Here is a 27418-nt window from a genome sequence, read left to right as displayed (position 1 = left end):
GGTTGAGTGGGCAGGTTGCTTTTAGACCCCTCATTGCCCTCAAGGACTTGGACTCAGACATGCACGAACTCTTCATATGAAAAAAAAAGATAAGCTTTTATCTTTTTAGTTGTTACAAATTAACGATAGGAGCCCAACTATCATCATACCCGTCTTCCGGCCCAATGGCCTGGGCCGCAAATTTACCAATTCTTCCTATTAAACGAACACCCACGTCCGTCGATTAAAAAGCAGTGGCTTCATGACAATCGTCGGATCTAGGGCACCCACTCTTTTATATTGTCTCTAAACCATAAGCTTCACTTCAGCCCTATCTCAAAACCCTAACCCTGGGAGAGAGGAAGAGAGAGCTCGAAGATGGTGCAACGTCTTACCTATCGCAAGCGGCACAGCTATGCCACTAAGTCCAACCAGCACAGGGTCGTCAAAACCCCAGGTCATCTCACCATTTGATGTGAAAGAGATTTTTTTTTTTTTGGTACAGATTTATATCATTCTGCGTGTATAGTTATGAGATTCGATCCATGACTTGGTCTATGTGTTTGTTGTTTAATGTTGGAATTTAGGTGGAAAGCTGGTGTATCAGAGCACCAAGAAGAGGGCAAACGGTCCTAAGTGTCCTGTAACTGGAAAGAGGATTCAAGGGGTATGCGATTTTCTGTTTCTTAATTTTTATTCGTTTCTTGTTGAATTTGGAATATATTTACCGAGTACATTTATCTACAGATGCGATTTGGTGTTGGTGTTGGGTTTTGTTGAGCTAATTTTAGTAGAGATGGTTGTAATTGGGTTAATATTTGCAAATTGCAGTACCCATATTATAAAAATGTAGATTTAATACATTTCAAATAATGTATTTATAATAAATTCATATTGGAAAAAAAGTATTGAACTATATTTTGTAAATTTAAAACTACTGACAAACCTAGTTTTTGCTACATGTGTCACCTTCACCATTGGGCTTGCTAGTTAGTTGGCGGGCTAACAACATGTAGGCAATTTGGGAGATAGGATTAACTGTTGGGAGTTGCATGTATTAGTTAGTTTTGCTTCATAACTGAAGCAACCAGGCTCATTTTTGAGTTTCATAACCCCTCCCATGGTGGTGGTGTACTTAAAACTTGATGCTGATTTCAAAAGTTGGTTAGAATTATGTCCTATCTATAGTGTAGAAGTTCTTTGTTCTTTGCATTTTCATGTGTGCTTATAAATTTCAAGATTACCAAAAGGGCATTGAAACAAATATTGGAAGCAAACAACTTGGGCTTTGCAGGTCCAAGGCTTTTATTTATTTATTTCCTCAATTCTGATTAATTTTCTATTCTAGATGCTATTGCCCTCCTAATTTCATTGCATATGTTGCAAAATTGACTGAGAACCCCCTACTGGTTGGACCATGCTTTGTGCCTTTCTTAATGCTATCCTATTATTTGTTGAAAGAAGGGTCTAAGGAGTGAATCCTTCTGCCCTCTACCTCATGGTATACTTTTTGGGTCTCATTTGGAATTATAAAGTTGGAATGTGCTTTTCAATTCTTGGAATTTTTTTGATTGATTGGGCTCTAGTTGAGGGTGGGTTTGTTTTTTGTTATTTCCTCGCTTTTGTTTGTTGTTTTTTGGCGCCTGTTGTATACTTCCTGTATGCTTTGTGTTGACTGTTAGACACCCTCTTTTTTGTGCTTTTGCCTATCAAAAAAAAAAAAAAAAAAATCTTGGAATAAGAAAAAAATTAGGATTCAACTATTCGTATTCCAGTGTTTGGCTACATGAAGATTAAAACTTGTAAAATTTTTCTAGTCCTTTTACAATGTTTGGTTTGTATTGGAATGGATATCAAATATATTCTAGGCTTTCAGTACTATCCCTTTGAATTCATATGCGCTATATACATTAAACCTTCTAGTATTTAGTAACTAAGTCTTAAATACCAATATGAACTTGTAAAGCAAAACAAATAATTAAATATCTTATATGTGTTTGTGTGTTTAAATAAAGCAAATAATTGATGGAAAAACATGGTAATCACTTCAAAACTATCTACTATCTAGAAGTACTGAAACGGCATAACCAGAAGAAAAAAGAGAAAGAACAAAAATTTAGAAGAGTTGTATCATAAAATAAAAAGAAAATGAATTTTAGAGCATGCATCATCAATATCAAGGACTTGATAATTAATCAACCTTTGTAACTTTTTTTTTTTTTTTTTTATCTTATTTTAACTTAAAATGTTGATATCTCATATATATAAAGAGTGAAAGGTTAAAAAAATGATGATTTTAAATGTATGCATATTTCACATGCATTCAAACCTATTCAAATAATAATAATAATAGAGAATTGGTAATAATTTATTTTTTGTGTGAAAAAAAGATACATAGTTGATAAAAGAGAAATGTATACTATTATTAGTAATGATAGACAAATAAATTATTATTTGTTTTTGTGAAAAAATATATCTAGTTAATAAAAGAGAGAATTGGTAATAATATTAGTAATAATAAAGAATTGAATAATGATAATAACAACTGTAATAATTTATTTTTTGTGTGAAATAAAAAGATACATAGTTAATAAATGAGAAAGAATTGATAATAATATTAGTAATAATTTTTTATGCGAAAAGAAATCTAAATGTGGGATGCATTCTTAGTAATGGAGAAGGGACTGAGAATCTTTCCTGAAATTCATCAAATTCATGTAAAATATGCTTATCATCTGTATTTTTCAATTGTTCATTGCTTTACATTTTTGGAAATAAAATTCCTCAGTCGTCATGATTGATTCATCTTCACACATAAGTTGAAAATGATTTTTTGACTTATTTTGTAAATATTTCTGTAATTTATGTTTTATCATCTATTGAAGGTGAAATTAATTAACATTCTGAAGAGGTGAATGGTGTTATTCTTCTAAATGAATGAAGATCATTTGATGGTGATAAATGGCATTGTTGTATTTTGATTTGAAATATAAGAATGTGCTTGATACTCTAATTATAATAGAACTCTTTCCCTAGAATCATTTTTGCAAACATCTAAATTAATTTTTAACCGCCACGATTTTGCAAACCCATCAAATTCCAAGACAGAAAACATATATGCACAACCAAACACTGGAATGGGGGAATGTAATACAGCATCTACTCTATTCTGCAAACTAAAGATAGCTTTGTGGTGTAGTTAAAACCGATTATCCAACCGATCCACTTGCTTACCTTGCTGGGTTGGCCAGTCTCTATCAGAAGCTGTGTTTTTTAATTTTAGGATCTAAATAGCACCCCACCTAGATTCATGAGTTTGCTCATCTGATAAGAGAAGATCAAGATTTTTCCAACTCAAGTAGTATGACAAATAAGCAAATAGGCTCATTTAGGAGATTACCAGCATTTTCCTCCATTATAGGCTTGCCCTTGAGGCCTGGCTCAAGTGGTAAAGGGTTGGGGTGGGTTTATGGGAGGTTCCAGGTTCAAATCCCAATTGGGATAAAAAAAAAGGGAAAAAGGATTACCTATCAAAATTCCCTTTACACCCTCGCCCACCCACTTCCTTCTCCATTATAGGCTTAAAGCAATCAATTTTACTCACCTCCATGTTATCATCTTGGGTCTTGTAGATACTTTCCCCCCTGTAATGTGTGCTACCTCAAAAAGAGGGTGTTTGACATAAACTGCCATGTGGTAGGGATTCGGAATCTAGGCATCTGAATAAGCATGGTTATGTAGCTATGTTTGCTTCACTTTATTCAACTAATATTCAGGTGTTAGTGAAATAATGCTCTGTTATTAAAGTATTGCCTTTATCAGTGTTGCATGATCACTGTGTTCCCTTACAAATATAAGATTTTTTTTTTTTTGTTTTTTGCATCTCCACAATTAGTACTTTTAAATGCTGCCACCTTAATAACTTTTTGAAGCATATTGGATTCATTTCAGAACATAATTATTGGTTAATGGTCTGATTCAATTGCCACTGGGTGCTCAATCTTCCCATCAATCTTTGATTTTACTGCACATTTTGATAGCATTTATTGTAGCACAATTTGGTTTGTATACTTAAAATTTCAGTGCATTTTTGGATGTGATAGAATGTTGGCTATGTCTGCAGATTCCTCACCTAAGACCTGCAGAATACAAGAGGTCTAGATTACCTAGGAACCGTAGGACTGTGAACCGTGCTTATGGGGGTGTGTTGTCTGGAGGTGCTGTGAGGGAAAGGTATGTTAGCAAAGTTTCTGTTCAGTGCTCATTCATATCATTTCATATGGAAAGTTTTAAGATCAACTTTGCTGGACATGTCTTTATTTTTTCAATTGGTTTTGTAGGATCATCAGAGCCTTCTTAGTGGAGGAGCAGAAAATTGTGAAGAAGGTTTTGAAGATTCAGAAGGCTAAGGAAAAGCAAGCCTCAAAGAGCTGAGGTGAAAAGTAAGAGTGACATGGTTTGAGAGTGTTTTTGCTATGCCCACAGTATTGAATCATGGAAATGTAATGTCAGGTGGTCAAATTTGAATTTGTATTTTTCTTTGGTTGATTAATCTCTGATGACTAATACTTCTTTTACTTTGCCGACAAATCCACCAGGCTAGGTTTGGTTTTGTTTTGTTTTGATTTTTTGCCTCCTAATATTTGTTTGTTAGGGTTGTCATAAAACTTTATTTTAAATTCCTTGTAACGTTAGAGTAGCGGTTTTTCTTTTACTTGTTTCTGTGAGTAGTTGGGTTTTGGATATCTTGAGCCTCTTAAATGCCAAATGCTGCTCTGGAAGATCAAAGCATAAGTTTTAGGAGTGTTTAGATAGAACCATCTACCATGGACCCTACACTTTCAAACACGATTTATCTTTATCTGCGGAGGGAGCTATCCATGCGTAAATAGATTTTTATTTCATTAGTTTGTTAAAAAAAAATATTAAAATTATCCTTATCTTGAATAAAAATCAAACACTATCCCAAATAATAAATCTTTATAATCAAACTTTTTGTTTTTTTTTAATAAATTATGCCACCACTATTCGTCAGTATACTGACATGTTAATATTCCAAATTCTCAATATGGTGGACGGCTCTTTGGTGAATTGGATGTATATGTACACCCTTCTCAAGGCATGAAAATAAGTGGAGGTATCTTTAAGTATTATATGTAGTTTTGGGGTATGGAATGCCTGACATGTTCATCTTTGTTACCGTGCCTATTTTGTTGATGTAACTTATATCCTGTGTTTTCTTGCTATAATTGATATCACCTGTGTTAGGGCTGAATTTTTGGCAATTGATAAACAATGCAGGTGATTCAGGTTGATTGCATTTATCTTGTTTTGCTATTGACTTTCTGTGGGTTATATGTGCTAGTCATTTTATGCTGTCAACTTAGGATAGATTTGAAGGGCAGGCATTCAAGTTACATACCGATCTTTGCAAAACAATCCAACTGCTGTTTAGCTAATTAAAACTTAATTCATGATAGGCCATGCATTAAGGTCCATTAATATGTTACTACAATCACTTCATAATAATTTACTTGATATTTCCCATAATGTTCAAACGCTAGGCAACAAGCTTGTCATGGGGCGGGAGTGTATCCATCAAAGTGTCTCATGGTATTCGCCCATGACAAAAATGCAGGGTTCTTTTTTGGGTCAAAAGCAGCCGCAGCAACTGTCTCGTTAAAAAAACTTTGTTATTGCAAGCACTTGAACCAACGATATCCAGCAATCCCAGTTTCTCTCCATTTATGGAGTTTTCCTTGGCCAATCTTTCTCAATACCTTGGCTGTCCGGGGCAAATCCTTTATGGTTTTCTCCTCTTTGCCCTTGGAAACCATAGTTAGGATTCTAATTTGACTGAACTGGTTTGAAGAAAAATTTAGCTTTAGTCAATGATTTCAATTGTGTGGTACAACTGGAAATCGGAAAGAATACAGATGCGACATGAACATAGCGATGAAATCAGTAATACCACCTTCTGATAAAAGAAGCTTGCCCAGAAACGAACTTTGGCTTTCTCGAATTTAGATCCTATGGCAGCAATTTTGGAGTGTTGTTCCAGTACCGGTCTATGTATTCAAGAATGACCGACCGTTGTGGGTGAGTGCAGGCACCTTTTTTGGGGACAGGATTGTAGTGGATCGGCAACTGGCTCTTGTTAGATAGATCCTCATCTACATGCTCATAGGGTTTGAACTTTGAGTTTAAGGGACTAGCCCACTGCCCACGTCCCCAATAACTTCACCTCACTTGGCTACTCCATTCATTCTCAGACAACTGGTGTCATGTATCATATATGTTATATACGGCTCTTGGAAGCCTCTACGTACAGGGGTTTGTCTCTGCTATTTTTCAAGTTGTTTTTGAGCTTAGATTGGCCAATCTTCACATTCAACGATAAGATTTGAGAGAGAGACGCAGTTTCTCTTATAGAAAAAATTTGAATTGGAAAAATGCTTAGCAGCCTTGTCATTATCCTAGTGCTGGTGGAATCAGCAACAAATAACCTCGGCTTTTTTAAGAAATCACATGATTTGGCATGTGTCCATGCACCCTCTTCTCCCCTAACGACTGCCTCTTGTAAACACTGCAAATGCTGGGAACACTGCAAGAAAAAGATTGTTATGTATTTGAAATTTTATGTTCACTTTCAACTCTCAAAAGATCACTATAATTGGTGATGCTTATTTATTTCTTAAATCAGTCTGAATTCATTAGAAATCTGAATAAAAAGTAAATTAAAATTGTCATTTATAACTTCCAATTCAAGATCAAAATTTAAAAAATTTGACTTTATATGTTTAAACAAAATAGCTGAAGAAAAGATTTAATGTGGAGAAGTAACGGTACTAAAAGAATTCCTAACCCTATTAAAGGAAAAAAATTAAATAAAACCTAAGATTTGCCAATAGGAACTCCATTGGCAAGTGTTCGAATATTTCTTTGCCCTTTTAGCGATTCACTCCTGTTTCTGTTAATATGAATACTTTCTTTTGGCCTTTTAACAATTCAACTTCTTAAAATAATATAAAATGCTACGCCTTCTCTACCGCGTACCCCAATTTCCTTTCTTCTTATCCAAGAAATCCTCTGCTCTTCTCTACCGCGTACCCCAATTTCCTTTTTTCTCATCCAAGAAATCCTCTGGTCTTCTGGTGGTTTATTGGACGGCTGACTTCTTCCCTTTTTCTCTCCCTCCTTCCCCATTCAAAGGAGATAAAATTCGGATAAAAATAAAAAATAAATTCAAAATTTTTATATATTTTTAAAATTTATTTTAATTCTTATATTTTATTATTTAAAAATTAAATCATTTTAAAATATATAAAATTTTAATTATATTTGATTTTTTTTTATTACATTTTCAGAATGTTATTTTTCTTAATATATTTTTTCTCTTTTTAATATTTTTCAGGAATCAAGGATAAAACATATGACTTCCTCACAAACTATAAGCCATGAAACCTTCCTAAAAGCCAAAGTATTATTAGTATTTTGAAACATACGGTTTCAAAAATAGCACTATGAGTCAATTTAACAATGCTTATGTAAAGCATTTCTTGTATAAAAAACCCTTTTGAAGAAAAATGAAACATTTGATAAAATTTTTAGAAAATACTTTTAATTATCTGTAATATTTTCTAAGAAACACTTAATAGTTGGTTGGTTAAAAGATACTGTTACTAAAAATACTTTCAATTGAAACTTTGCCAAGCACATTTGGCATCTATTTCATTTATCAAACTTTTATTATTTCATTTATATAGTAACCGGACATATACAAGTCCATTAATACCACTGCAGACATATCTTTATTTCATAGTAGAAAGTAGAAACTTGATAATCTTTCCCACAATATTCAAGCTTTAGGTGGCTGCAGAAATAATTTGGATATCTTGGCAACCAGACGGTCATGAGGTGGGAGGGTCTCCTTCATCAGTGGGCATTCTTTCATAGCGGTCACCCAAGAGCAGAATGCAGGGTTCTTCTCTGGGTCGAAAACCACAGCAAATACCTCATTAAAAGCTTTGAAATTGCAAGAACTTGATCCCACTACAATATCGAGAAATCCCAAGGTGCCTCCATTCAAGAATGGAGATTTTGCTGGGAAGTCTCTCTCTATGCCTTCTTCAAACACCTTAAGCACCTCAAGGGAGTCCTCTATGGCTTTTTCTTGCTCTTTGCCTTTGGAAGTCATGATGTTGTAAATACTTGGACCAAACTGAGATCGAGAAAATTTCACTACCATTAGTCACAATTGATCCTTTAAAAATTTTTCATGTATGAGACTGGAAAAAGTCATAACAAAAATATAGCATGGTTGCAAAGTAATTAACACCACCTTCTGATCATAAAAGTTGGCCCAGAATCTAACTTTGGCTCTCTCATATGGATCCGCTGGCAACAATTTGGGAGTGTGGTTCCAGTGCTCATCAATGTATTCAAGGATGACAAGCGATTCTGCAATGGCTTTCCCGTTGTGGACGAGCACAGGGACCTTCTTGTGCACAGGATTGTGGTGAATTAGCAAGTCGCTCTTGTTAGGTAAGTCTTCCTCTACATACTCGTAGGGTATGCCCTTGAGTTTGAGAGCCAACTCAATTCTGGTGCAGTAGACACTAGCCCATGTCCCAAACAACTTCACTTCACTTTGCTTCTCCATTGATTCTCTTCCTCCCTCTATTGCTGTGGTGCTTCTTGTATTTGGATGCATTTATAGGGGCTTACCTATATAGTTTTTTGCATTGTTTTTTGTGTTAGGTGGGTCAATAGTCAGATTAGAGAACAAAAAATATTGTTATAATTTAATATTCACGATAACATTGACTGAATGGAAAAAACCATGGCTAGCTTGAGCAGCAAGAAAGAGGAAGAATGATGCACAAAAATCCTAAGCGTGTTTAAAAAAAATTATGTAACAGTTCATTATAAAGTCCACAGGAGGAGCAGTTAGAAAAATAATTTTTATACAATAGCTTAGTCACAAGGGTTATTTAATTAAATAAAACTATAGGGATGCACCCACTACATGAACTTTTATAAATTAAATCGCACTTCGACTTCTAGCTATTAAATTCTTTTAAAACTTTGATTCGGTTGTTAAGTTGTGTTTATGACACTATCATAGATCAATCAGGTTCAACTTGTTGACCATTTTCCCAAATTTCTTTCTTCTCATCCAAAAAATGTGCCATTGCTTGGATTATATCGTGGGCAACCGCTTCTGCCCATTGCTGCAGAAACCGATAATGGATATGCCTTCTTGCGTAATGAGACATAAATTTTTATACCACATTGACCATTTGGAATTTGGTTGTTTTCAACATTGATTTCTTGCCTTGATGCTAATCCCAGGTACAGTCTGGCCAGGAGTTCATGTGTATGGATTCATCTCTAACATGGTGATGTATTATTGCTTCTAGTCAACAATTCTAATTTACAAATTTTGTCTATATGTTCCTGTAGATCCCAGTGAAGAATGAATTAGACGGTTCAGTAAGCATGAAACTTGGCCATCGACAAAATGACTAAATCTTCCAGAGATATGAATTTAGTTCTTACCAAATGCAAGATACATATTTCATTAGTAACATGAAACTGATCCACCCAATTCTCTGTGGTATTATTTGCGTTGGTCTTTTAAATATCCTTTGAAGAAGCAAGACAAGATTTGAGAAAGGACAGTAAAATCTTGAATTGACTGAAGGAAAAATTGTGTCTTGAGCATCAAGAAAGAAGATGATGGGTGCATCAATGTCCTATAGATTTTCTTTAGAAATCATAGAAATTACTTGCAATTAAGTTGACACTGACAGCAATTAGGAGACCGGATGTGAAAATACTATTAAATTGATTTTGTTATTTCATGACATGAAATATATAATAGGTTCAGCTTCTTGACTATAGGTTCCAATTTCTTTTATTTTCACACAATAAATCTCATTGTTTTATTGCGATACTCATTATAATTTTCAATAATTGAATTTTATAAAAGTATTAGACAAAAATATTGATAATGTAGAAATTGATTAAAATTTATAGATATATAAGAAAAAAATTTAAAAATAATAGGAATAATAAAATTCTTTTATCAAATATATATGCTTAAAAATTTAGTATTTTGTTTCAAAGTTTATAATTCTTTTACATTTAATATTTGAAAATGTTAGTCATAATTTAATAAATTTGAAAATAACATAATTGAAATATATTTATTTATTAGTTTAATTTTTTTATTATAATATATACATTTTTAAAATTTTCATAAATATCTTGATGGTCAGGTGACTTGAATATCAAGCCATAGTTTGACTCTCCTGCCCCTATCCTTGAATATTAGGTTCATTATGTGTTTTACGATGGTTTTTGAAAATAATTTTTAAAAATTATTTTATGATATTTTGTAAAATAAAAATCTGTTTTGAAAACCTAAAATATTTTCAATTTATTTTTAATATTTTTAAATATATTTTAAAAATAATTGTTATATCTAATATTTATATAATTATTTTTTAAAACAATTCTAAAAAAACAAAAAACAAATAAAAGAAAAAAATTAAAAGATATTTTCTATTCTTAAGAACATAAAAGAGAAAATAATTTTAGTTGGTAAACATATTTTCTTAAATTTTTTTTTTTTGTTATGACGAAAAACTGTTTTTCTCAATGCAGAGTCAAAGTCTAAAGATAAGGATAATACCCAAAATAAAATATATTGGCAAATATTTTCGATAAAATTGAAAAAATGCCTAAATTTCTAGAAAGGAGAACTATTTCGCTGATTTTCATAACTCGGATGGCGCTGGGGTTTTAATTTTAACCCCTCAACAATTGTGAAAGTGGTCTGCCAGGTTTCGTTTGTCCCTCGTAATTATACATCATAAAATTAATCATTTTAATTTTAAATTCAAATAAATTAATTATTCAAAATACAAAAATGATAATTTTATTAATAAGTCTTTTTCGAAGTTTCTAACTTACTATAATAATTAAGTACAAAAGAAACATAAATTTAGAAATAAAATTATAAATATTTTAAAATAAAAATAAATACATATATCATCCTTTTTTTTATTTTTATTTTTAAATACATATAAATTAAATAATCATTTTACTAGTAAATATGTTTTCAGGTATTGTATATTATTATCAAAGTTAAATATTTGTCATATAACCTTTTTAAAAAATAACTTAAATATGTGGATTATTACTTGTTTTATTATTATTATTTTTTATTTTTACAGTTTTTTAAATATTTTTATGAGCTTTTTGATTAATTTTTGTTTTATTGATATTTTTTATTATAAAATATTTATGATATTTCTTAAAATTGTCGTAAAATCCAATCATCAATATTTTGATTCTTAATGATGAGCAACAAATTCATGGTGTGAAATTATAGCGGAATGTAATTGGATTTCTAAATATGCATCACTTGACATTATTATTTACATGCTTTGATACAAGTGAAAATAAGCAAGAAAAGAAAAATAAAAGAAGTATGCATCCGTACCAACATAATGGTAAATCTTTTAAACAAATAAAATTCTTACTAAATACGACCTAATCGTAAAAAAAAAAATTACATTTTCATTATTTTTTATAAAGTTATTTCCAATCTTTTTATAAGAAGAAGAAAATTCATTTAATCAATCATGCTATATCATTTATTCAATATAAAAAATTCCATTAATATCATCAATACAAACATGTCCTTATTTCATAATGATAATTAAACTAAATATTTTTGTTTATTTTCTAACTTTAGGAGGCTATAGGGAGAATTTAGCTCTCATCTTGGCAATAATTTTGTCGTGAGATGGGAACGTCTCCCAGTGGCCTTGGGGGACGCACTAATAGTAGTCAGAGATGCCATACTGAGCTTGGGGACACTTCAATTGTAGTGCATGAGGTACAGGTCTTGAATAGCTTTGAGTTCCACCACAGTCACAATCACAACGTACACAATCAAAGCAATAATAAACCAAGGATATATCATTCCATATTTAGCGTGAAATAACCCTCCTAGAGGAGGTCAAATCCACAGAGAGCATTATGAGAATACGAGTCCTCACTAGTTTCTTTAATAATGGAAAAGGTTGAAATACACTTATGCAAACCCTCATCTTAGAAATACAAAGAAAGGGAAGAGGGTGGAGGGAGTATCACAAAATCACAATGGTTGAAGTGAAAGGAGTTGCCCACGAAGCTTCAATGTTACACTTGATCAATACCCTTGAACTTTGAAAATGCTTAGAAAATAGCCCCAGTTTTCTATCATTGTTTCTCTTTTTCTCTTCCCTTTTTACTCCTTATGATCTACTAACAAATATGGTTCTATAGCTTCACAAAACATAGCCTTAATTGTTGTCCAAATTGGACTTTAAAAGCATCGTGAAGAGCCACCCAAAATATGGGCCTTTAAAAAAATTACATCCTCATAGGCTAGAACCCATAGCCCAACAATCTCTCTCCCTAGCATGTGACTATCGGGAAAAAGTCCTTATGATGTAATAAAGTTGGACTTGAGCTTCTACTAATCTATTAATTGTTTGTATTGATATTGATTTGAGTATTCAAATTTACATTATTTATATTATACATAATTTCGATGCATTAAGAGTTGTACAAAAAATCCAAGTCATAAGTTTCTTGTAAGATTGATGAGTAGTTTATAATCAATTCATAAATTTAAGCAATTCATCTAAAGTTATAATACACTATCTCTTAATTGAAGGGGCAATTTGTCTTAATCATCAAAATGAATTTCATATAATGAGTGTATTAGTGTGTATAGTTAAACATTGAACAAGACTTGTAGTAAATCATGACATTAACTATCCGATAGTCATGATTCACCAAACTACTATACTGTATGAACATTTATCTTTGAGAGGATATTAAGAGCGCGTTTGGTAATGATTTTTGAAAGTGTTTTTAATATTTTTAACACTTAAATTTTTTTATCTTTAAAGTATTATAAAGGATAGAAATACTTTTTAAAATCACTATCAAACATATCCTAAGTTTATGATAAAGTTATCAGGAGACTTTGACCTATGAGTGAGACCTTAAAGTAATTATATATTCCCTATATATTGGATTGATACTATTGATGGAGATTGATAACAATATGTATTCTCAATAAAGATACTATGATATCTCATATGATTGAGATAATGTGTCATCTTAGATGATCTTATAGACTTGTGATCATGAAATCTATGACATTGCAATAATTTCTTAAGTGAAATTCGATATATGCTTTTATGAGTTAGAGTATGTTAATTAATCATATAATAAAAAGATTTGTAATTTAAGGATTGTAAATATAAGTTTCAGAGGTTGATAATATATATTTCATTAAACTATGGACACCAATTCATAAACTTGGGTTTTCTGTCTCAAACTAATATTATTGAGTACTATTGGAGTGCAATTGACTCTCGAACTAATTGCATACTATTTTTTTATCTTTGGAATTTTTTTAGTTGCATGAGATTGATTTTTAATTTTAAATTGCATGAGAATCAACCTTGATTTTATTTTTGCAAGTGGTTAGCTTTTAATTTTGATGGTGTATGATTTGCATTTTTTTCATTGATGCATGAAATTCTTTAATGTGAGGTCATGTAAAGGATATGTGAATTTGAAGATCATTTAAAAGGAAATTCTAGAAGGAGTGGTCTCTTGTATATAAGATTTTTCTAGAAGGGGCATTTTTGAGAAAAAGGGAGAGGTCTTCATATTTTTAGTGTGAGATGAAGAATTCTCTAGAAGGATTTTAAATATTTGGAGGAAGATTAAGAGGGAATAAATAAAAGATTGTAGAGAAGAACATAAGAAGGGGAATTAAAAATTTTAGAAGGGTAGTTTTGAACTTTTGGGAAATTTTTTGGAAAACTATGGAGGGAACTTCGAAGATCTCTAGAATTTTTTGAAGACTTGAGAGAGTTTTGGGTAACTTGTTTGGGCTGTGAGAAATTTTTGGAGAGAATTGAGAGAACTTTGGGAGAGTTCTTGGCGGCCACTTTGAGAGAGGACTTTGAGGAAGATTGAGAGGACGTTCATGGAAATGACTTGCAGCTGCTTGTAACTGTAAGAATATAATGGCAGCCGTGTTCGTGGAGTTGCGAAATTGATGCATCCGTGAGAAAAGGTAAGTGATCTTTGATTTTGTTTGAATTAATAATGCAAATGCAAAGTGGAGTTTGGTTTTTGAATTTTAAAAATCAATGAATGAGGACTGGAAATATGTGTGCCGGCATGGAGATTTTTAGGTGGTCTTTAATGGAATGTGTTTGAATATTTGAATGAAAAATGAGAGGAAGTGAAGGATGTATAGCCGTGCTCATACGAATGAGTGCCAATGCTAGTGCTTGTGTTTTCTAAATTAAAAATATCAATGAGAGTTGGAGATTTATTAATTGTGGAATTAAAAATTCAAAGAGGAACATCAATGTGGCTTTTGAGGTTTAAGAACACAATATATATGGAATCATGAACATCAATGTAACCGACCATGAATATGTGAGATATTAGTGCTTGAGTTGAATAAAATGTATGACCGGTTGAGGTGAGATGTTAGTGGTGATTGGCATTTGAGAATAAAAAAATGAGAATGTAATATGAATATGCAATGGGTTCATATGAGATGTTAGTCAGTGGATGCTTATTTGAATAAAAAAGTCAATGTAAAATGAAAATGACAGTGTTAGTGTTTATTTGCGTGAATAACAAAATCAATGTGAATTTGTGAATTTATGTTAGTAGATATTTGCTTGAAATAAAAAATAAAAAAGTCAATGGCAATGTGAATATGTGTTAGTGATATTTATATTGGAATTTAAAAGTGAATTGGGGAATAGTTAATGTCTTGTTCATATGTGTTAATGAATATATGATGTTTGGTGTTTACATTTTGAATTGAGGTAAGTGGGTTAATTTCCTAGTTTTAATTTTATTGTCTATATGCTCTTCTTCATCTATTTCTTATCATTTTATGAATTTTGGATATATATATATATATATATGATTAGGTTGGGTGTGGATGAATAGGCCACACATGAATATTGGATTAATTGACAATGGATTGCTTGAATGTAATTGTTTGCTTGTTGATTTTAGAATTAGATTGGTTCATTTTATTTTTAATTTATCTTTTTATCTAACACAAGTCATTGGATAATCACATGATAACTGGTTTTGGTTGATTGAATTGATTTTAATCCAAGTCTCTTTGATTTTATATTTTTAGTTAATGGATGTTTGTAGTTCACTATAATTCACATTCACACACTTATATTTTTTTCTTGATTGTTTATGTTTAAAATTTCATGTGTTTTAATGTTTTTAAAAATGTTTTCAATCTTTTCTTAAATGAATTCAATTCTTGAATTTCACTTTAAAATTAATCTTAGGTCATTAGGGTTGAAAATTTATTTTCAAAAAAGCTATGCTACCAATTTCATTTAGTTTGCACTTTTCCATTGATTTTCAAATGAATTTTGATTTTGAGATGTATGAAATAAATTCATAGCTCCATATCAATGGGGTGATTTCTTGCCTTGGTGAACTTATCCATGATCACTTGAGGTTAAAGAAGCATGAATATTTTTCATGGACATTAAATGGGGAAGTGACGAACCCTACATTCAATTAAGTTCTTCACAAGCAAACATTTTATTGTCTCTTTATGTGATTTGTTGAACCTTTGGAATGAAAAATTAGATTTAAATTATTTAAAACCTTCCTAAATTTTTTCTTATGATTGTATGATGCTGTAAACTTCCTAAATGTGTTAATAGAACTTTGTTGGAGTCAAAAATTATTATCAAATTATGAGATCTTGATCAATCTTTCTATAAGTCTATTTTTCACTATGTTCTAAACACTTGGAATTATTCTGCAAAATTAAATTATTAAATAATCTTTGTAATTGCTTTTGATATTTTTTTCTTAATCTAGACTACTTGAATTTAATTTTAGACACATAAAATATTAACAGCTGATTTTCCAAATAGGATATGTGATTTTTCATTTTTGCACTCACTGCACAAGTTCTTTTTTGGAGCTAAGGAATGCTTATTTAACTTTAAATATATTTTATATATGATTATGCCTTGGATTTATTTTTCATGTAAACTAGACAATTAAATGAGTTGTAGAAAGTTTGATAGAATTTTATTACATCTATAAGTTAGTTGAATAAATAAATCTTTTTATGCAATGAAAAAATGCTCTAATAAGGACCAATTGTGATTTTATAAAAACTAGTATTAAATGGCACCTAGTTAAACAAATTGGTGTTTTGAATTGTAACCTAGGCACATAGGGGAGGTTACTCAATTTTTTTTCATGATAAAACTCTATTTCTAGATTTTTTTTTTTAGGATTTATTTTGAAAACTCTTTTGTTCTAATCACATACTGATTGTTCTATGTAGTGTCTCCATTGTGATTTAATATGGTATTAATTATGATATAATTAATTAATATAACCTTTTGGATTATGATCCAAACATGTTATAGATGTTATTAAATTTTTTTTTTTTTTGATGAAATAACCCTTGTAGATATTTATTTACGAATTATATTGTAAAAACCTCTGTTCTATCCTGTTAATGATGATTTGTATATTTTGATAATTTGATCACTTTTAAATATACTTGTGAACCTTTTGATTATTAATTCATATTGTAGATATATTATGCACATTAGTTAAATCTTCTTTTAGATTAAAATCACTGATTTGATATTTTATTTGGATTAATTCTTATAAGTGAACATAAGTTAGCTAATTCTGAATTTGTAAATATGATCATTATATCTTGTTCCCATGTATTCATTCCTTGTCAACTTTTACTTTATGATTTGAGATATGCCACATATGCTATTTGGTTTAGCTTATGATTTTAAATTTATTATCATTATTATTATTTGTGAATTAAACCAATTTTTATGAAAGTGCTTTATATGCTATTAAGGTACACTTTCTCTTTTCTTTTATCTCATTTTTTCTATTAGTATATATATTTTATTCTCATGATTGATCTATCTTGTTTTGCTTGATTCCTATGTCATCATCTCTTTGTTTCTTGGTTTGAATGAAATGCATGTTGTGTACATATTATGAGATTATTTCTTGTAAGCTAACTCTTTTGTTTTATGAAAACTCTTAACATGCTATTAAGTTATGTTCTTTCCTTTTCTTGATTGTTGATTCTTTGAGTGAGCATGACTTGCTTGATTAATCTTTAATTATGCTTTCAATATAACTTTGATGTATTCCTTGATTCTTAGTATTAAATGATTTATAAATTAATTGTCATAGTTACCTCAATTTAATTAGTAAAGACTTTTATTTAGGGTTTAGAGGGGTGTTACCTTATGGTACATTCCCAATAGATAACTTGACCTCGAACTTGGGCTCGATTTCAAAAACATACTTTTCCAAATAAGGAGTCATTTTTAGGGTTTTATTTTTTATTTTGTTTTCCCTTCTAAAAAAAGTAAATAAAAATAAGTTACAACTTCAATTTTTATAAAAATCAATTTTTTTATTATTAAAAAACGAGTCATACTTAAGGGTAATTTTGTCTCTTATATCTTATGACCTTTGCATCAATTATGCAAATCATGTGGAATATAGGTCCATTATTATATGATGGAATCCGGAAAACACAAATTTTCCAATTATTTTTGTGTTTAGATGGGTCAATATATATTAATCAATCATTTTCTTGTAAACTAACTCTTTTATTTTATGAAAACGCTTAACATGCTATTAAGTTATGTTCTTTCATTTTCTTGATTGTTGATTCTTTGAGTGAACATGACTTGCTTGATTAATCTTTAATTATGCTTTCATTATAACTTTGATGTATTCCTTGATTCTTAGTATTCCTTGACTCTTAGCGACTACCTCTTGTATATACTGCAAATTCAAAGAACACTGCAAGAAAAAGATTATTACCTATGTATTTGAAATTTTATGTTCCCTTTGAACTCTCAAAAGATCACCAAAAGTGGTGATGCTTATTTATTTCTTAAATCAGTCCGAATTCATTAGAGATTTGAATAAAAAGTAAATTAAAATTTATCATTAATAACTTCCAATTGAAGATCAAAATTTAAAATTTTTGACTTTATATGTTTAAACAAAATAGATGAAAAAAAGATTTAATTTGGAGAACTAACATTTTAAAATTATTTAATCTTTATAGGAAGAATTAATATAAATATAATTAATTAAAAATAATATGTAAAAATATTTTATAGATTTTAAATCTAATTTTTATTTTATTTATTTATTTACATATATTTTTTTCTTATGTCTTTTCACAATTTTTTTGGGAATTGGGAAAATCCCTTTTCCATAAGATCCTCTGTGAATCCCCTGCCAATATCTTGTCGACGAAGAAATTGGGGATCCTTGTTTGGTCATTTGTTCGATCAATTGTAACTCATAATGTGAGTTGCATAGGATGTTGAATGAGGATGGGGGAAAGCTCTTGCTTTTTCCACATCGATTCCAAATCCTTCGAGTTGAGGATTTATTGGACAAAGGGTAGGGGTGAGGTGCAGATAGAGGAGAAAGTCAAAGGCTTCCGAAGGTGGATCAAAGCGAGTAAAGGGGTGGTGGTGTGGGTTCTGAAGTTGTTGGAAGCTTGCTGCAAATGGAGAGGGAAGAAGCTGTTCAAGGAGGACGTGAATGATCGAGGTAGGAGGTTCATAATAGAAATGCGTCAAAATGAAGCTGGACGTTACCTTGTGTTTTCTATACTTTCAGAAGATGATAGGAGATATTTCATTATTATCCCAGAGGGTTTTGACCTTTTGGGTTGAGACTTCTTGAGACGTAAGTTGAAGGAGTTAGCTAAAATTGGTGATGACTCTAAGTTTGGAACAAAGGTCTCTTGTACCTATGGTGGAGGACATGAACCTTCTCTTGTTAGACTCGACTTAAGCTATGTAGATGCAACCAAGAACAAGGCAAAAGGAAGAAGTGAGGAAGTTTGGGTTGAAGTTGGAAATGAGGCTTACACTTCGAAGCTGAAAGATCTCAACCGTTGTTTGGTGGGAAGATGGGATATTAAGGACGAGACAACTCTTGACTTAAGGGTGGTGGAGATTTGGGTAAACACCCACTGGAGCTTCTGTGGTCAAGTGAGCGTAGCTGCCTTAAGAGATTCTTTGTTTATGTTTGAATTTTCCAAAGCGGGTGATGCTAAAAAAGTATTGGAGGAGGGGAACCGCTTTCTCAATGGTGTTCGTTTATCACCAGACTGGTGGGCTCCAACTGTGGGGTGCTTTAGGATGGAGTTCCGAAGGGATGTATCTTGGGTGAGAATCCCAAGGTTGCCTTTACAGTTCTGGAGTATGGAGTTCTTTAAAATGGTGGGGGATGCTTATGGGGATTTTGTAGATGTGGATGAGGAGACAAAAGAGCCCGATTATAGGAAGAAGGCTAGAATCCTTGTTAAAAACAATGGAAAGGAGGTGCCTGGAAGATTAGAGGTAATAGTTGGGTTTGCCTCGTTCTCTATCCCATTGTGGTGGGAGGACTCGGTGTGGTTCTCGACCCTTTAGGTGGCAAATGTTCTAAAAAATCAAAGGGGAGTTTAACCAGTGAGCAAGACCTCCTTCAAGCAAGAAGAAGGGGGGGGGTGCGATTCACGTACTATGGTGCGTGTTGAAATAGTGCGCTATGGAGAAGGAAATCTTGCTGCAGGCGTAGGTGATGGAGTCACTAGATGGGGGCTTCAGATTCCCGAGGAAAATGCTAGGCTAATAGATTATGAAGGTCTTGTTTCTCTACAAGGAGATGCCAGGTTGGTGAAAGAGACTCCTGATGCAACAAAAAGAGAGTCGGCTGAAGTGGTAAGAGGGGTGGAAAGTAGTTTTTTGGAGGTGGAAGGGATCCTGAGGATGGACAGGGTGAGCAAAGTTCCAAGTGGGCCAAGCCGGTGTCTAAGGATCTGTTGGGAGGGCCTACTAGCATGCGGAAACCCAGTCTCCATCGAGCCAAGTGTTCTTTTAAAAAAGTGGGTTTGGGTTTATCTAAAAAGGAGGGGCGATGGGCTGTGTCTTTTAGGCCCAATAGATTAAAAGGGATTAAAAAGGGGTTAGCCCATGCTTCTCTCCTAGGGCTCCCTTCCTTTGTGGCTGGGGAGTTCAAGACAGAGCTCCCGAAGCCAATTTTTGTTGGGGAGAGCTCAGAGCAGGAGACGCCCTTCCTGTATCAAGGCCGTAGCGCTTCGCCTTTAAAGAGTTATAAGCCAGGTATGTTCCCCATCTCGTCTGCCTTTGGGGGGTGTCCAGGGAATCTTTTGGTTTTTCTTCTCCTCTTTCGGGGATGGGGGATTTTATGGAGTACTCGAATCAAGGCAACCTGAGGGAACGTATGAAGACCCTTTGGAGGCTGAGATGTCGCTTTGTATGGTTCTCAAGGATGGACGCTCCTTCACCCTGCCAGGTTTTGATGGGATCAGCTGCCAAGAGGGAAGGGATGAGGCGGTAACCCTTAGGTCTCGAGGTAATGAGGTTTAGACACCACCTCTTCATTTAACTATAGTAGGAGAGGGGGAAAATGACAAATCCCCTTGGGTAAATAAGAAATTCCTTGGATTCTGTAAGTCGGTGGGGGTCTCGATTGAAGGTTTTAAAGAGGATATTTTGAGAATCCATAAGGAGATTGAGAATAGGAGATGTTTTATTAGGAAGCCTAATGAGAGTAAAAGAGGAACGTTGTCGGGGTTAAGGAAGGATAGAGAGCTGAAGAAGCTCGTCAGTATTATTAACTATGATGGGCTGGCTGGAAGAGAGGCAGAGGAAGGGGAGGTGGAAAGGCAAATTTTTGTGGTCCCTTATGAAGCTTAGATTAATGTCTTGGAATGTTAGAGGCATACATTATCCAGATAAAAGAATGGTCATTAAGTCAATGGTGAGAAAACACAAGCCAGATTTGGTTTGTTTTCAGGAGACAAAAATGAAGGAAATGTCTGATAGGATAGTCAGGAGTTTGGGGATTGGTAAGAATTTGGGTTGGGTGTCTTTAGATGCAAGGGGTTCAGCATGTGGGGTGCTAGTGATGTGGGATAAGAGAGTTTTGGAAGGGTTGGAGGTCGAAGCGGGTTCTTTTTCTATTTCCTGTCGTTTTAGAAACTGTGAGGAGGGTTTTGCTTGGGTTTTCTCTAGGTTATATGGCCCGATTAAAGGAAGGGAGAGGAGGGAGTTGTGGGAGGAGCTAGCCGCTGTTAAGGAACTTTGGAGTGATCCTTGGTGTATAGCAGGGGATTTCAACGTAGTGCGGTTCCCAGTTGAAACGAGTAATGGCAGGCAGATGTCAACCATGATGAGGGAATTTTCAGGGTTTATTGATGAGTTTGAATTAGTTGATCCACCATTGGGAGGTGGAGCTTTCACTTGGAGTGGAAGGGAAGGAGGCTCCCTAAAGGCTCGGTTAGACTACTTTCTGTTTTTAGGAGACTGAGAGGAACGTGTGTCGGGGGCAATGCAATTTCTTCTTCAAGACCTGTTTCTGACCATAGCCCGATTTTGTTAGACTGTGGTGGGATGAGAAAAGGTAAAAGCCTGTTTAGGTTTGAAAACATGTGGCTTAGGGTGGAAGGTTTTTTGGATAAGTTTAAAGAATGGTGTCAGTCTTACAATTTTAGGGGGAAACCTAGTTTTGTGTTGGTGAAGAAGCTTCAAGCTTTGAAATACGACTTGAAGATATGGAATAAAGAGACCCTTGGCAATGTGTTAGTTAGGAAGGATGCAACCTTGGAGAAGTTAAACTATTGGGATAGTTTAGAAAGGCTTGGTTCTCTTTCTGAGGAAGATAGGAGTAGTTAGCAAATAGCCAGAATGAATTTAGTCATTGTGCCATCCTTGAAGAAGTTTCTTGGAGGCAGAAGTCAAGGGCTCTTTGGCTGAAGAAGGGAGATAGCAATACCAAGTTCTTTCACTGTATGGCTAATGCAAGGAGAAGGGGAAATTTTATTAGTAGTTTGACAGTTAGGGGTCTTCGGCTGAATAAAGAGGAGGAGTTTAAAGAAGGGATTGGGTCCTACTTTAAATCCTTGTTTGAGGAACCTCTGGTGAGAAGACCAGATGTGGAGTCGGGTCTTTTTAAAATTCTTGACTCCTTGGATAATGAGATTTTGGAGAGGCAATTTTCAGAGGAGGAGGTTTCCAAAGCCCTCTTAGATTTGGGGGGTGATAAGGCGTCAGGGCCGAATGGTTTTACGTTGGCGTTCTGGAAGTTTTGTTGGCCTATCATTGGGGGGGGGGGGGGGGGGGGGGAAAGTGATGCAGGTGTTTGAGGAGCTCCATTCGCAGAATGCTGTTTTTCGTAGCCACAATGCAAATTTCTTAGTGCTTATTCCGAAGAAAGAGAGGGTTAGTGATGTGCAGGATTTTAGACCCATTAATCTAGTGAGGAGTCTTTATAAAATTATTGCCAAAGTCCTAGCAAATATGTTGAAAAGAGTGATGGGAAAATTGGTTTCGAACAGTCAGAATGTGTTTGTGGAAGGGAGACAGATTTTGGATGCAGATTTGGTAGCTAATGAGGCGATAGACTCAAGGAAGCGAAGCACCGGTGCAGGTTTAGTGTGAAAATTGGACATTGAAAAGGCTTACAATCACTTTAATTGGAGGTTCCTTCTTTCAGTCTTGGAGGAAATAGGTTTCAGACCCAAGTGGCTAAACTGGATTTTTTTTTTCTTCTGAATGTCAACTGTGAGAATGACAGTTTTAGTGAATGGCATTCTCACAGTGTTCTTCTCAACGTTTAGAGGCCTGAGGCAGGGAGACCCACTCTCACCTTACCTGTTTGTGCTGATCATGGAAGCTTTTAGCTGTTTAATATCAAGAGCTGAGGAGAAAGGTTTCATTAGAGGCTTCAAGGTAATGGGGAGACGTGAAGCAAGGGCTTCGGTTTCCCATCTGTTGTTTGCAGATGACACTTTTCTTTTTTGCGAGGATAATAGGGACCAGTTGGTTTTTTGGAAGTGGGTTGTTATCTCTTTTGAAGTGGTATTAGGCCTAAAAATAAACTTGCAGAAAAGTGAAATTATTCCAGTTGGGGAAGTGGAGGGTGTGGACAAAGCTACTGCAATTTTTGGGTGTAAAGTAGAGAATCTTCTTACTACTTATCTAGGCTTACCTCTTGGAGCCCCTCATAATTCTTGTAGAGTTTGGGATGTGGTAGAGGAAAGATTGAAGAGAAAATCGACTACGTGGAAAAAACAATATCTTTCTAAGGGAGGTCGTCTTACCCTCATCAAGAGCACTCTCTCAAATCTCCCCATCTATTTTATGTCACTTTTTGTAATCCCAAGGAAAGTGAGACTTAGATTGGAGAAAATTCAAAGGGAGTTCTTGTGGGGAGATTTGGAGGAGAGGAGGAAGATCCACTTGGTAAGATGGGCGGTTATTTCAAAGATAAGAGGCATGGAGGGTTGGGGTTAAGGCATTTGAAGGACTTCAATCGTGCTTTGCTTGGAAAATGGCTTTGGAGATTTCCTTTAGAAAGGGAGAGTTTTTGGAGGAAAGTCATTGTAGGTAAATTTGGAAAGGAGGAAGGGGGATGAACCACTAGAGAGGTGAGGGAGTCCTATGGGATGGGCCTTTGGAAAGATATTAGAAAGGGATGGGAGGAGTTCTTTCTTAGAACTAGTATTCGTATTGGAAATGGTAGAAGCACTAGATTTTGGTGGGACTTTTGGGTAGGAGATTCTAAGCTGAAGGATCTCTTCACTTTTCTGTTCAGAATTGCAACCCATAATTCTGCTGTAGTGTCTGATCTCTGGGGAAGACAAGGATCACATTTTTGGGAGGTGCACTTTAGAAGATCCTTTCAAGATTGGGAATTGGAGGAGGTGAATCATTTGCTGAATCACATTTTTGCAGTAAAGGTTCAAGAAGGGGAAGATTCTTTAGTTTGGAAGATTGAGAGGAAATGAAAGTTTAGTGTTAAATCTTTTTATAGGTCTTTAAAAGTGGAGAACAACCCCTTATTTCCAGCAAAGGAGGTTTGGTGTTCTTATGCCCCTTTAAGAACTCGTTTTTTTGCTTGGGAAACGGTTTGGGGTAAAATTTCTACTGTTGATATGTTAATGAGGAGGGGTTGGTCTATGGTTAATAGATGCAATCTTTGTAAAGAGAATGAGGAATCGGCGGACCACATTCTAATTCATTGTGGTAAGACAAGGGAGCTTTGGACTTTGTTGCTTTCTTCTTTTGGAGTGGTGTGGGTGTTCCCTGACTCAGTGGGAAATTTGCTTCTTGAATGGAAAATTAAGGGCCTAGGGAAGAAAAGGAGTGTAGTTTGGAGAATGACGCCTATTTGTCTGTTTTGGTGTATTTGGGGAGAGCGAAATCGAAGAATGTTCCATAAGGAAGAGATGTCAGATACGAGCTTGATGAACCTTTTTCTACGGTCTCTTCTTGAGTGGTCTCAACAGATTATGGATTTGGACTATCTCTCTTTTATGAATTTGTTGGGTGATTGGAGTGTTGGTTAACTTTGTCATTTCTAGGTTTTTTCCCTCATTTATTGCCTTGGGTTTGGCTTCCTTTGTATACTGCCTGTGTACATAGGGAGCGCCCCCTGTTTTGGTGTGTTTTAATTTATTTTTTTCTCTTTGTCTATCAAAAAAAAAAAAAAAAAACAAATTTTTTGGGAATCAAATATAACATAAAAGATATAGGGCTTTTCAAAAAGCGTGAAACCTTCCTAAAATAGACTTCTAAAATAGACCAACATCTATTTCATTTACCAAACTTTTATTATTTTATTTAGTTGGTAACATACACAAGTCCATTTATAGTTTAATATAACTTCAGGCATATCTTTATTTCATAGTAGAAAGTAGAAACTTGATAATCTTTCCCACAATATTCAAGTTTTAGGTGGCTGCAGAGAGAATTTGGATCTCATCTTGGCAACCAGGCGATCATGAGGTGGGAGGGTCTCCTTCATCAGTGGGCAGTCTTTCATCGCAGTCATCCAATAGCAAAATGCAGGGTTCTTTTTGGGGTCGACAACCACACCAACTACCTCATTCATAGCTTTGTAATTGCAAGCACTTGATCCCACCACAATATCGAGGAATCCCAAGGGGCCTCCATTCAAGAATGGAGATTTTGCTGGGAAATCTCTCTCTCTGCCTTCTTCAAACACCTTAAGCACCTCACGGGAGTCCTCTATGGCTTTTTCTTGCTCTTTGCCTTTGGAAGTCATGATGTTGTAGATACTTGGCTTAAACTGATATCGAGAAAATTTCACTACCATTAGTCACATGCAATTAATCCTTTAAAAATTTTCTTGTATGAAACTGGGAAAATTAACTTATGACGCAAATATAACATGGTTGAAGAGTAATTAACACCACCTTCTGATCATAAAAGTTGGCCCAGAATCTAACTTTGGCTTTCTCATATGGATCCTCCGGCAACAATTTGGGAGTGTGGTTCCAGTGCTCATCAATGTATTCAAGGATGACAAGCGATTCTGCAATGGCTTTCCCATTGTGGACGAGTACGGGCACCTTCTTGTGGACAGGATTGTGGTGAATCAGCAAGTCGCTCTTGTTAGATAGGTCTTCTTCTACGTACTCGTAGGGTATGCCCTTGAGTTTGAGAGCTAACTTAATTCTGGTGCAGTAGCCACTAGACCATGTCCCAAACAACTTCACTTCACTTTGCTTCTCCATTGATTCTCTTCCTTCCTCAATTGGTGTGGTGCATATTGTATTTGGAAGCTTTTATAATTATAGGGGCCGCTTTATCTGTAGTGTTTTTTGCATTGTTTTTTGTGTTAGGTGGGTCAATACTCAATAGTCACATTAGAGAACAAAAAATATTGTTATAATTTAATATTCAGGATAACATTGATTGAATAGGAAAAACCATGGCTAGCTTGAATAGCAAGAAAGAGGAAGAAGACACAAAAATCCTAAGCGTGTTTAAAAAAAATTATATAACAGTTCATTATACAGTCCACTGGAGGAGCAGTTAGGAGAATCATTTTGAAAAATTATTTTTATACAATAGCTTAGTCGCAAGGGTTGTTTAATTAAATTAAATAATAGGGATGCACCCACTGCATGAACTTTTATAAATTAAATCGCACGTACTTCAACCTTTAGGGCTATTAATTTTTTTTAAAATATCGATTCGGTTATTAAGTAGTGTTTATGGCACCATCATAGATCAATAAAAGATATAGCAGGTTCAACTTGTTGACCATACCCAAATTTCTTTCTTTTCATCCAAGAAATGTCTCATTGCTTGGATTATATAGCGGGCAACCACTTCTCCCCGTTACTGTAAAAACCAATTATGGATATGCCATCTTGCAAACTATGAAAGCGTAATGAGACATAAATTTTTATACCACATGACCATTGTGGAAGTAATTTCTCGATGCTAATCCTAGGTACCCTCTGGCCAGGAGTTCATATGTATGGATTAATTCATCTCTAACATTGTGACGTATTATCTCTTCTATCTAGTTCACAATTAAGAAAAAAAAAAAGGCCTATATATTTTCTGGGAGAAATCCAAATGCTAAGTTAAATTCGCAGGAGTATGAATAGCTTCATCTTATGTAAATCACTTCCATAGCTTTCTCGACCTTCGGGTCAACCATTCTAACTGACTTGACTAAGTCTTCCAGTGAAATGAATTTAATTGTTATCAAATGCAAGAAATCTCAATTGTTTTATTGAGATACTCTTAATAATTTTTAAAGAGTTTTTAGTACACCATATTATCATTTCGGGATAACATTGTCCTAATTTGGGCATTTTCATGTGGATTCATGGCTAATAGGAGTATTAAGGAATAAAATATCGAATATTATAAAAATATCAAAAGTTAAGTTTTACAAAAATATTAATTATAGAGAAATTGATGAAAATTTATAAAAATAAGAAAAAAAAATCTATAAAAATGATAAAACAAATAATAACAGGTATATTAAAAATGTTTTATTAAATGTATATACTTAAAAATTTATAATTTTACTTGAAAGAAGTTTATAATTCTTTTGCATTTAATATTCGACAGTATTAGTTAAAAACTTACCACATAGTTTAATAAATTTGAGAATAAATTAATTAAAATTTATTTATTTATTAGTTATATATATATATTGTATTTTCATGAATACTAAGTTAGTGTGGGTTGGTAGTTAAGCCCCTTGAAATCTTCAAGGCTCACAGTTTGACTCCCCACTTCCTCTACATTTTAAAAGCTGGCCCAAATTTGTCATGAATTTCGTTTTGGTGATGACGGACGAAATTCCAGTGGATATTTTTTTGTTGGAGGCTAAAATCAGTGGAAAAAAGCTGTGTGCAATTGGTTTTGGAGTTGCAGTGAGGGATTAAGCGCAAATCCTATCAGATATAGAATCGAAGTCAACAATT

The 27418-nt window shown here is 33.8% G+C and overlaps 3 protein-coding genes across 3 annotated transcripts; 1 reads left to right on the top strand and 2 right to left on the bottom strand.

The window, feature by feature from the left end:
- Positions 1-219: 219 nt before the first annotated feature.
- Positions 220-4693, top strand: LOC100241433 (large ribosomal subunit protein eL34). Its single transcript, XM_002273640.5, has 4 exons — positions 220-436; positions 567-646; positions 4103-4212; positions 4320-4693. The coding sequence occupies exons 1-4, from the start codon at positions 358-360 to the stop codon at positions 4411-4413; spliced, it is 363 nt and encodes a 120-aa protein (XP_002273676.1). The 5' UTR covers positions 220-357; the 3' UTR covers positions 4414-4693.
- Positions 4694-7671: 2978 nt separating this feature from the next.
- LOC100263691 (glutathione S-transferase U10) lies at positions 7672-8877 on the bottom strand. The gene is made up of 2 exons (XM_002275302.5): positions 8321-8877; positions 7672-8200 (listed from the first exon to the last, which is right to left on the bottom strand). Exons 1-2 carry the CDS (start codon positions 8690-8692, stop codon positions 7838-7840), a joined length of 735 nt encoding a protein of 244 aa, XP_002275338.3. The 5' UTR covers positions 8693-8877; the 3' UTR covers positions 7672-7837.
- Positions 8878-24761: 15884 nt separating this feature from the next.
- On the bottom strand, positions 24762-25767 carry LOC100265455 (glutathione S-transferase U10). The gene is made up of 2 exons (XM_002270054.5): positions 25382-25767; positions 24762-25254 (listed from the first exon to the last, which is right to left on the bottom strand). The coding sequence occupies exons 1-2, from the start codon at positions 25700-25702 to the stop codon at positions 24889-24891; spliced, it is 687 nt and encodes a 228-aa protein (XP_002270090.1). The 5' UTR covers positions 25703-25767; the 3' UTR covers positions 24762-24888.
- Between the last annotated feature and the right edge of the window lie 1651 nt (positions 25768-27418).

This window comes from Vitis vinifera, chromosome 1 (genome assembly GCF_030704535.1).
Source record: "Vitis vinifera cultivar Pinot Noir 40024 chromosome 1, ASM3070453v1".
In the NCBI taxonomy this organism is placed as follows: Eukaryota; Viridiplantae; Streptophyta; class Magnoliopsida; order Vitales; family Vitaceae; genus Vitis; species Vitis vinifera.
Note: the sequence above shows the minus strand (reverse complement) of the source record. Positions and strands in the feature narration are given on the sequence as shown.

Bases quoted from the DNA above. Each gene is read 5' to 3' on its own strand.
- LOC100241433 (XM_002273640.5), top strand. From the start codon at position 358: ATGGTGCAACGTCTTACCTATCGCAAGCGGCACAGCTATGCCACTAAG. The intron at 647-4,102 runs GTATGCGATTTT...CTATGTCTGCAG, and splicing joins CTGGAAAGAGGATTCAAGGG to ATTCCTCACCTAAGACCTGC. The intron at 4,213-4,319 runs GTATGTTAGCAA...TTGGTTTTGTAG, and splicing joins GGAGGTGCTGTGAGGGAAAG to GATCATCAGAGCCTTCTTAG.
- LOC100263691 (XM_002275302.5), bottom strand. From the start codon at position 8,692: ATGCATCCAAATACAAGAAGCACCACAGCAATAGAGGGAGGAAGAGAA. The intron at 8,201-8,320 runs GTGGTGTTAATT...TCTCGATCTCAG, and splicing joins CCAACTTTTATGATCAGAAG to TTTGGTCCAAGTATTTACAA.
- LOC100265455 (XM_002270054.5), bottom strand. From the start codon at position 25,702: ATGGAGAAGCAAAGTGAAGTGAAGTTGTTTGGGACATGGTCTAGTGGC. The intron at 25,255-25,381 runs GTGGTGTTAATT...TCTCGATATCAG, and splicing joins CCAACTTTTATGATCAGAAG to TTTAAGCCAAGTATCTACAA.